General features: G+C 35.3%; 1 protein-coding gene across 1 annotated transcript; it reads right to left on the bottom strand.

Moving 5' to 3' along the window:
- Positions 1–9,137: 9,137 nt before the first annotated feature.
- LOC126606979 (S-protein homolog 21-like) lies at positions 9,138–9,728 on the bottom strand. Its single transcript, XM_050274396.1, has one exon. The coding sequence runs from the start codon at positions 9,661–9,663 to the stop codon at positions 9,235–9,237; it is 429 nt and encodes a 142-aa protein (XP_050130353.1). The 5' UTR covers positions 9,664–9,728; the 3' UTR covers positions 9,138–9,234.
- Positions 9,729–11,719: the final 1,991 nt, after the last annotated feature.

Genomic DNA, 11,719 nt, shown 5'->3' with positions numbered 1-11,719 from the left:
CGACACCTGGAAGGTGACGAAGTCATAAAGTGTGATAACGTGAAAATATTATGAATAAATTTAAACCTAAGAGTGCCTAAATACCAGAGTGCACTAGTGAGCGGGAATGAACACCACTTCACACATGACGTTTGAGCATAAGCAAGCACATAAGAGTGAATTAAGAATTGTACCCTCGAATGATCTCCAATACTAAGAATCGCCACGATTCCTCGACGATAAGAAAGCTCAGCTAAAAAAAGACTTGGAGGGTGAAGACAAGACAAAGGTGATTGGCCCAGTAATTAAAATTTTAATAGGAACCATATAAATTTCTATAACCCCTCGCTACAACACATGTATAATTGCTAGAAAGTTTAGAATATAGAATTATACACACATATATATATATATATATGTATAAATATATAAATCAATTCAAGTCATGCTTCACATATTTATGATCATATGCTAACTCATCGCATATTCATCACGTCTGCCCGCTCATCCCGTGTTCACCACACATGCTAGCTCATCCGATATATTCATTACATATATGCTAGCATTTCATCACATATCCCATCATAAATATATACTAGCAATTCATCATATATCATCACATATATGCTAACATCTAAGTTGGAGTCACCTCTTGTGACCTATACGACATATTCATATCTCATCACATATCTCATCAATCATGGCTAGCATATAAGTCGGAGTCACCTCTAGTGACCTATACGACATATTCATATCTCATTTCATATCGCATCAATCATGGCTAGCATATAAGTCAGAGTCACCTCTAGTGACCTATATGACATATTCATATCTCATCACATATCTCATCAATCATGGCTAGCATATAAGTCACAGTCACCTCTAGTGACCTCTATATGACATATTCATATCTCATCACATATCACATTAATCATGGCTAGCATATAAGTCGAAGTCACCTCTAGTGACTTATACGACATATTCATATCTCATCACATATCTCATACCATATACTTACTTGAGTTTACCTAATTTACTTGAACTTACCTGAACTTACCTATGTGTCTTGCATTCACCTTTGCACTTCAGAGCGTTCACAGCACCACAATTATAAATATATGCAACCATTCAACTCATCGTTTATGTATTATTCAATAGGCATGGCATTTTTAAAGCATAAATCATATAATTGCATTTTCTGGGAAAAGCGTCAAATGTATACATATATACCTAAAACCAAAAGCCCACACCTATTGCTCAATTCCTTAAACAAGGCTATGGTCTCGATTATTTAATCTCATATCTTATATGGCTGCATCTAACGTCTCGTTAGATTGCCTATGTACCCTAAATAGGGATCAAGCTATTCGTAGTTCGCATTAATCATTTATAGTAATACACATATGGATATATCATGATGAAATCTAAACTCAACCATCTCATAGTATTTTATAACCTATAAATGTATATATATCATGGCATAGATTTCTCATTTTTATTTAAAAGTATTTATAGAATTATCAATCATGAAAAATATGATAAGCAAGGAAAGATCCACTCACCTGGAGTCCGCACTACAACTTCCTAGCATAAACATCGATGGGTCACAAACGATAGGCGCCTGTGACCAATTATCAAACCATATCTCAGAATTCTCGTTGATACGATACATAATTTACATCGTACATGAGTCTACGTAACTCGTTCCAGAAGATCTACAAATCAGATCTTTGATCCGTAACTTTTAAGGATCCACATTATGCTTCTAGAATAACATACTAAAGTTTCGGAACGATCCAACGGTCGGATCTCCGCCAATTGCCAAAACCAAGAGGCTATTAACATTTATTTTATAAACTTACAAATCCAATTCGGGAAGATCCGTACATCGGATTCCCAATCTGTAAGTTCCTATGATACTCAAATATTACGCACTATAATGTATTAAAGTTTAGTGACGATCCAACGGTCGGATCGTCGATTCATATTTTGACATATTCACCTGTCGAACTAAAACTAAGCCCAAATAATAAAATTACGTCATACGAGTATCAATTATGAACCGAAGGCATCTAATAGTACTTAAACAAAATATCTTTGGCCAACAGGCCACGTGCCGCTGCACACGCCGCTGCGGGTGGTGGTCAGCCGCCCCAACTTGTCCGAAAATTCAACTATTTTTACAAATTCTCAAAAATTACATAATTGAAGATCTCAAAGGGTAGAGTAAAATTTATACCTGTGGACAAGTCCAATTTGGCCTAGACAGGCTTCAATTTCATCAAAACCCATCGGAAACCCTAGTTTTCGGTGTCTTCAATTCGGCTCCATAGTAACTCCGACGCCTCAATCATTGCCTGGGCTTTGGTCCTGGGTTCTAGAGGAGTGTTTTGACGATGGTAATTGAAGGGGATGGTTTCACAATTAATCGATTTTGAGCAAAGTCTCCCGTGGCACCCATCCCATTTTTGTACCAAAATACTATCAATTTCCCTCTAATTTTTGGTGAAAGAAGAAGAGAAAGGGCCAAGGGGATGATTAGAAATGGTTCATAGGTCCAATTCGTCGGAAAATTGAATGAGAATGGTGAGAAACCGCAGGTTTGAAGGCATGGGTCGCACGGGTCAAGGATGACCCGTTTCCCCCTTTTTCCCCGTTCATCACTCTCCCTCCTTTCCCTCCTTTCTTCTCCCTTTGATTGGTCCTCCACTTTCTCTTCTTTCTGGTTGGCCTAACTTCTCCCTTTCTCCTGTTCCGATTGTGCAGCTTTGCCCTTCCCTCCTTCTTTTTCTGTTTCTGTTTTTCTTTTCTTTTTTCCCCTTCTCTTCTTCCTCTTCCTCTTTAAATAATTAATTACTAAATAATATCCATATTTAAAAAAAAAATATAATTAGTGACTGAAACAAAAGTATTTCTCGAGTTTACAGTTCTGCTTCTAAAGGTATTTTTTGTAAAATCACGCTTTTAAAATTAATAGAAATGTAAAATTTGGGACGGGTTGTCACAATCTACCCACCTTAAAAAAATTTCATCCTCGAAATTTAAAATAATGTGCACGCAAATACATACACAAGGAAAACATTAAGTTAAAGCGGCTGTATAAAAGAGAATCCCTTTTTGGAATACACACCAGCATCTGAACAAGCCTCAAACATACTCCCGCACTACCTTCTTAGGCAACATCGTTAATATCTTAAAATCGTCATGTCACCATTAAATACTCATTCGCAATTCTTTGCTGCAACTTACATACTACTACCAATTTCAAATAATGTGACTGCAATTACACATAACTCTAACAAGGCTAAGTGTTTAACAATCATGTACAGTGCATAAAATCTCCGTATATCAACTCCAATGGTATCATAGTTAACCATGAATACAAACAACTAAAATCGAGATAGTGGTATGTTACAACCATACTACTTGTGGGACGAACAAAAACGTAACATGTCCACCAAAGTCTGAGTAACTCACTTCAGTCAAATCTTTAGTCTAGGGTGGAAATGTGATACTAAACAACATTTGATACTTACGACCTTTAAATGACTTCCAAAGGCTTGAAGGTAAAATGTGCACCACAATGTAATAGAAATATGTCAAGATAATAATCTGGTTGTTTTCTGTTTGCCTGAACTTGTATAAAAGTCTAGAAGCAATTCTCTTAACACGCCATCATCCTACAAAAGCAAACAGAGAAGAAACTGTGGTTGTCCAGAAAGTTTGGACTTTATTTTCTCAACCTTCTTCTACTCCAACCGAAGGCGAGATGCCTAGACTAAAATTTCTCTTTAAGTACCTCTAATGGAGTCTAAACTTAAAATTTTCATTTGATCATATCACGATCGATGACCTTTTAGATCATGTCTCGCAGATAATTTAACAACATCCTACATCTATCTTAGCTGTCCTTACCAGTGTCTTTCATACAATCCTCAGTCTCCCAGGTGGCTTCCTCCACAAAACTTTTACTAAACGCACGGCCTGATTCCTTATAACTTTATCATTCCAACCCAAAATCGTCACTGGCTCCTCTCCATATGACAAATCTAGATTAATCTCTACAGGTTGAGGAGGGATCATATGTGATAGATTTGAAACATAATGGGGAAGTATAGAAACATGAAAAACATTGTGTACTTTAGACAACTCTGGAGGCAACTCAAACTTGTAAGCAATTTCATTGATTCGTTCTGGATCCGGTACGGTCCGATGTACCTAGGACTTAACTAACCCTTTTTCCCGAACCTTACTACTCATTTCCGTGGTGATAACTTTAAAAATATCCAATCATCAACTTTATACTCTAGGTCAGTGGAGGTGTAAAAAAATAGGGGTAAGATGAGACAACACCTCAGTTGTCAGAAATTTTAGTCATTTCCAACACCCACTCTAATTTAACTTTCCTCGGTGATGTACCTCAGTTTGCAATTTGGTGATATCCCAGGTAAGATGGTAGGATATGACGCCAAAAGTACACGCCCTTAAAACGTACAATACTACTAACCAACTCTACGACACGTACTAAAGGTCTTCACAATTTTCTCGAAATTCAAATCACTCTAACAGCGAGATATTAACACATACCTCGATTTTACTGTTTACCTATGGAAGTGATTGAGAGGTGGCTAGTCGAAGAGATTTCGTTTACTTAGGTAGGTGATAAGGTGAAAACAACTATGAGTTAACTATTCTAATACAAAGCTTAATCCTAAGCTTTCACGATCCTAGATTATACGACTCAAGCGAAGTAGTTCATTGATCCTAGGAGGATTGGATGACTGCCTTTCAGATTTCTACAACTCCCAGGATATGAAAACTTACATTCGCAAGCCTATTCTCACCCATTTAATAAGTATAACAACAAAAGCATAATCTGGGAAATTAGAGCTGATTGAAAAATTCCCTTCTATGCTATATAACTATTTTCATGATACAACCACCGAAATCCTCATCAGATATTTTCCCCAAAATCTCCACATGCTCTTCAAGTAAACATCATAAAACCAATTAAGCTCCCAGGTTTCCAAGCCCTCAAATTTTTGCTCAAAATTTAGAAACAACTAACAAATTTTCCGTATTCGAAGAGGTGGCAAGATTCAAACATTAGACTCGAGCCAAAAATGCTCACATCACGTGTGTGATGAATGCAATACTGCCCAATTTATGCTCTGATACCAAACTGACACACCCCGACCCGGAATATCCATTAGGTCTCTGAATCGGGCTGTGTTGGCCGATACCTGGAAGGTGACGAAGCCATAAAGTGTGATAACGTGAAAATATTATGAATAAATTTAAATCTAAGAGTGCCTAAATACCAAAGTGCACTAGTGAGCGGGAATGAACCCACTTCACACGTGACGTTAGAGCATAAGCAAGTACAGAAGAGTAAATTAAGAATCGTACCCTTGAATGATCTTCAATACTAAGAATCGCCACGATTCCTTGACGATAAGAAAGCTCAGCTAAAAAAAGACTTGGAGGGTGAAGACAAGACAAAGGTGATTGGCCCAGTAATTAAAATTTTAATAGGAACCATATAAATTTCTATAACCCCTCGCTACAACACATGTATAATTTCTAAAAAGTTTAGAATATAGAATTATACATATATATATATATATATATATATAAATCAATTCAAGTCATGCTTCACATATTTATAATCATATGCTAACTCATCGCATATTCATCACGTCTGCCCACTCATCCTGCGTTCACCACACATGCTAGCTCATCCGATATATTCATTACATATATGCTAGCATTTCATCACATCTCCCATCATAAATATATACTAGCAATTCATCATATATCATCACATATATGCTAGCATCTAAGTCGGAGTCACCTCTTGTGACCTATACGACATATTCAAATCTCATCACATATCTCATCAATCATGGCTAGCATATAAGTCGGAGTCACCTCTAGTGACATATAAGACATATTCATATCTCATCACATATATCATTAATCATGGCTAGCATATAGGTCGGAGTCACCTCTAGTGACCTATACGGCATATTCATATCTCATCACATATCGCATCAATCATGGCTAGCATATAAGTTGGAGTTACCTCTAGTGACCTATACGACATATTCATATCTCATCACATATCTCATTAATCATGGCTAGCATATAAGTCGGAGTCACCTCTAGTGACCAATACAACATATTCATATCTCATCACATATCTCATTAATCATCTAATACCGTATACTTACTTGAGTTTACCTAACTTACCTGAACTTACCTGAACTTACCTGTGTGTCCTGCATTCACCTTTGCACTTCAGAGCGTTCATAGCACCACAATTATATATATATGCAACCAATTCAACTCATCGTTTATGTATTATTCAATAGGCATGGCATTTTTAAAGCATAAATCATATAATTGCATTTTCTGGGAAAACCATCAAGTGTATACATATATTCCTAAAACTAAAAGCCCACACCTATTGCTCAATTCCTTAAACAAGGCTATTGTCTCGATTATTTAATCTCATTTCTTATATGGCTGCATCTAACATCTCGTTAAACTGCCTACGTATCCTAAACAGGGATCAAGCCATTCGTAGTTCGCATTAATCATTTATCTTGGGAGTACTCTGGCCTTCTTCTCGCTTAACTTCGAGTTCCGTGGCTGCATCTAACGTCTCGTTAAACTGCCTACGTATCCTAAACAGGGATCAAGCCATTCGTAGTTCGCATTAATCATTTATCTTAGGAGTGCTCTGGCCTTCTTCTCGCTTAACTTCGGAGTTCCTACGGAACCTGAAGCCAGTGAACTCCCAAAAGGCCTCGTGCTAGGTAGAGATGGGAATATACATTTAAGGATCACTCCCCTGGGCGATGTGGGATGTCACAATATTTGCCTGACTAATATTGTAAAAAAAAAAAAAATCCGTCGACCAAAACAATAGGCGACAAAATCTTATTTTGCCCGACAAATTAAATTCTTTGATCTCAAAAAGGGTGTTTATTCTGGTGCTGTATTATTGAGACGGATACTCAATCGATTTTAAGGTTTTTAATATTTAGATATCATAACTTATCGCATCTTGTATTCAAAGCATGCATGATTGAGAGAAGGATAATTATCTCGAATTATGTTATGGGAGTGGAAATACACTGTGAAGGGAACAGTCGATAGATAGAAAGAAACGTTGGAAAGAAACTTTTGATTTGAATACGGATATTAAAGGAAAGACCTGATATACGGATATTAAAGGAAAGACCTGATATATAGTGCAAGAAATGAATTGTCTCTATCTTTGAAAGGTACGTAGTTGGGATTGAACATGCCAAATGTTGTTTGTAGTTACTTTTGTTTGTGCACTGATAAGTGATGCATGCAATTTGGTGGGAGAGATAGACTTGCTTTTGTACCACTAAGCCAGACACAAGGTTTTGAATCGACACATAGCAATATGATGATGACGCGTATGAGAGTTCACGTGAAGTGAAAATCAACTACTGGAGAAGAGTATGCTAACATTTCCAGCGATGAGAAAGGCTTCTGATTGTGTTCGATTCAAAAACTTAAAAGTGTTTTTGGTTATAAAAAACTTTTCTCGACAAGCACCAAAAGAAAAGACATTTGGATATTTAATAAAAATATATAACATGAGCACTTATGAGCATAAGTACTTTTTACGTAGCTAGAGAAGCAATCCGAAAATGTCATGGTAAAGGCCCTTGAAAATGTATCCCAGAGTTCATTACTAATTTGAAAAAAAAATTGGTGTTGTTTAATTACTAATTTGGTAGCTTGCAACTATATATTGCTGGGCTGCAGTACCCTGCACACAGTGACATGGTCAGGATTTTCAAATAATGGGGTTATATATAATATTATCCAAAAATGCTTTATTGAATTATTTCGTCGAGCACATAGTAAACATCTGTCAATTCCTGTCAACATATGCCGAAAGTTTATACCAACATATATTGATAGCTATTATTATCTATGTAGAGGCTTACTGAGGGTGATGCAGGATACTGTGGATTAATATTGAAGACTATCAAGACTTTTTAACTAAAGTATCTCATTGAGCACATGAATCGCACAACAGAATCTCTCACAAGAAGAGAGAAGGAACAAATATGATTAAAGAAAATAGAAGAAGGATGTGCAGGTTGTAGTTTAGTTCTTAGCTGTTTATAGGGGTCAAATTCAATACACAAATAAATAAATATGAGGTTTTTGAAGTTGTTGAGAGAGGAAAGACAACCAATAACCCCATGCTAGTCTCACCACTATCTACAAATGTAAACAATCAAATATAAATGGCACGCATGTAAAGATGAAATTGTACTCTTTTGAATATGCGATCATAATTAGCATCTGTTTTGGCACATAGTCTTTTGTTTTTCGTTGGTTTTTTCTTTCTAACAGATTGGTCATAGGATATTTTGTTGCTTGTACAGTTGCAGACAGAAAACAAAATACCACAGAGGAAGACTGGAGCAACGAAAAGTCCAAACTAACATAACCATTAAGTGGTATTTTCAATTGCAATTTCTTACGGAAAAGAGTACTGTTTCATTACATTACTGTAGGAAATTATTATTATTATTATTTATAAACGAACCAAATTTCCACTAGTCATTTCTAGCATAAAATAAGAATCCGGATCCTGATCGGATCCTCTTTGTGAGAATTCAGGATATTCGTGAATTGTGTTGTTCATCGTACATTGTAGGTCATAAATCATTTAAAATTTTTTATTTAAAATTAAACACAAACAATACTCGACAAAAATTGATCGCATGATGTACGATGAACGAACATGATTTACGAATTCTCATGATCCTCACAAAGAGAATCCAAAGAGGATCATGTTGGATAAAATATTTCAAATGCTACCTCACTAACATATAAGGAAGTGATTTCTAATACACATTTTTTTTTCTCGTGTGTGCGTTTGTTTATTTCTAGCATTTGGATTAAAAAAATAAAAGAAAAATCAGTGGATAAAAAAAGTTGTATATTGGGGGAAAAAACTCTGCAAAATTCTTTTCCACAAAAGACCCAGATTACTGATTCTGGCATTCTGGGCACCAAACTTACAAAAAGCAAACGTGGTTTCCATCTGTATCTTAGCAAAGCAACATGAAAATATCGAATATAAAAGAGAAAAAAGAAACCCCAGAAACACATACCCTTTAAATTATATTAAAGTTCTAGATCCATGCAATTTGCAAATTATAAAAATTACTGCTCTGAAATACTAATTATACCTTACAACCATGAAAAATCTTTTTTCCAATTTACTTCATCATTGCTGAAATAAAACCCATCTTCTCTGACCAACCAAGAACACTTCCTAAAAGGACCGCACCTCTGAATATCCCTCGAAGCCTTAAACGCCTCAAAACTCCTCCTTATTCGGTCCCATTTCATGGTACATTTGAAAAGGTCAGTAGTGCCCCAAAGACTGGTCCTCAGGCTCCAGCTAAAATCGTCATGCTCCTGAAGCGCACGTCCACCAAGATCACTGTTCTGTGATGCACACCAAATCACCAACGGCAAGGACGAGTTGTTTGTGAAGCCGTTGACGACTCGAATGTTGTATTCGGTGCCGTAGAAGTTCTGGGGTTCTAGTATTGACATGCAGATTACGAAGAATGCAAGAGAAAAAATAAGCAAAATGCTGGTAAGGATCTTCATGTTTTGAGTGTGAAGGTATGGTGGAAATGATCGAATGAAATACAGGCCAAATACAAGCCTTTCTTTTAAAGGTGGCCTCAAACAAAAAAAATCTTTTTCACGAGCTTGGAATGATAACGTCATAATGGTATGCCAATATACTACGTAGTATATTACCATATATACGGATAGACACGATTTTTTTCTGCCTGTTTAGGAATAGGATTCAGTAAATTAAAGAAAGTACTGATACGACATGGAGAGTGAACCTAACAATTGTTTTCTTATAAAGTGAGAGTCAAACTCTTTTGGTGAATGAATAAAAATAAATTCTTTTATGGTACCTAATATCCTACTTTACTATGGTATTTTATTTTCTTACAATAAACTGGTGCGTGAATATACACTAAATGTAGGTATAATTAGCTTACAGTGCTTATGCAACAATATACATAAATTTTTTAATTTTTTTTTGCATACCTATTTATTTATATCTCTTGATTCTTATGTGATTTTTTCATTTTAAAGGTAAAAAATAAACATGATGTTTACAACAGGCGTGCACAAATCATTTCTTTTCTAGTTATGACAAAAGTAAACAAAAAGTATATTCGTAAGATACGATAATTATTTAGTAAAACCTTGGTACCAGTTTGATTATAACAATGGACTAGAAGAAATTAAGTTCTTTAGGAAGAAAATGACTTTAATTTAAGATAAGTGATTCACTTTGATGTAAACAATTATAAAATATAATGATATATAACCTAATATACTATGATCACTTGGTTTAATTACACACACACACACACACAATATATATTATATATATACACACACAACATATATACACACACGCATGCAAGATGAATTGGGGTTACAAAATATCACACCATATGTATGCTGCCCCACTTAAATGCAGCACCAAGATACAGATTTTTCTGAGCCATAAGCTTTCAATCCAAATATTGCTTTCATCGGAAAATACTATTATAAGATAGTAAGATATTATGATAGCATTTAAATTTAAGGGATTGAATACGGGTTTTATGCAAATTTAATTTAATCGTTATCAAAATTCATTAAATTCCTATATGCAAAATTTAATTGTTGATTTTTCAGACCACTTAATAGTAAAAATTAAAACTTTACATTCTATTAGTACTTAATCTCTACTGGACCACACTAGCATTGTGGTAGAACTCATGGACATAATTTTTCTTTGTTTGATTGCTTTTAAAACTATGTGCGTATTAGGAGATAATCAAATCTTTAACTACTTATATCCAAACAAACACCACGATCTAGGTCATATCATTGTGTTTCTCCAAGACTGCAAGGTTTAAGTTCCAATACTAGTAATCTAGCATATCTTCAAAGAGCAGCACTTGATAGAAAGCAGCACCAAGTTAAGAGAAAACAGCAGGATGTAACAACAAAAAAGGGTCCCGCCACATCTCTATTTGTCAGAAGAAAAAAAAATAGAAAAAGATTGTCTACATTTTGCGACTGTGCAGGTTTTGCTAGAAAACAGTCTATCTTATGATGTAACAGAATGGATCGAAGGGGAAATAGATCGTATGAAGACAAAAAGACACACTGAGAATTTCTTAATTTTATGTCCGAGCTCTGATTTGGGCCTGTGATACCTTTTCAGAATCAGAACGACGCCACAAACCCAACACACCACTTTGATGTGACATACGATAGATTTTGGCCATCATGAGTTGTTTCAGCCTTCAAAATAATGTTTAAAGTTTCATAATAAAAATTAATGTTTAAAGTTTCATAATAAAAATTGGATTCTTCGTTTGTCATCTGATTAATGTTTATTTAATGTTGTTTTAATTCTTAGAAGTCAGTTGAGTTGTTCCAAACGTTTGTAGTCTTTATTCAAGTCATCTAGATGTATCAATGACAATCATTCAAGAATTATCAAATACAACCTTTGAGATTTCTCTCAATTTTCTGTTAGATTCCAAACTTTATTCCACAAGGGATTACATTGGTAACCTTTTGATCGCTTCATGCTATGTCAATTGGTACCAGAGTAGGCTTCTCTCGTTTTGGCATCATT

This window comes from Malus sylvestris, chromosome 16 (assembly GCF_916048215.2).
Source record: "Malus sylvestris chromosome 16, drMalSylv7.2, whole genome shotgun sequence".
Taxonomy (NCBI): Eukaryota; Viridiplantae; Streptophyta; class Magnoliopsida; order Rosales; family Rosaceae; genus Malus; species Malus sylvestris.
Note: the sequence above shows the minus strand (reverse complement) of the source record. Positions and strands in the feature narration are given on the sequence as shown.

Bases quoted from the DNA above. Each gene is read 5' to 3' on its own strand.
- LOC126606979 (XM_050274396.1), bottom strand. From the start codon at position 9,663: ATGAAGATCCTTACCAGCATTTTGCTTATTTTTTCTCTTGCATTCTTC.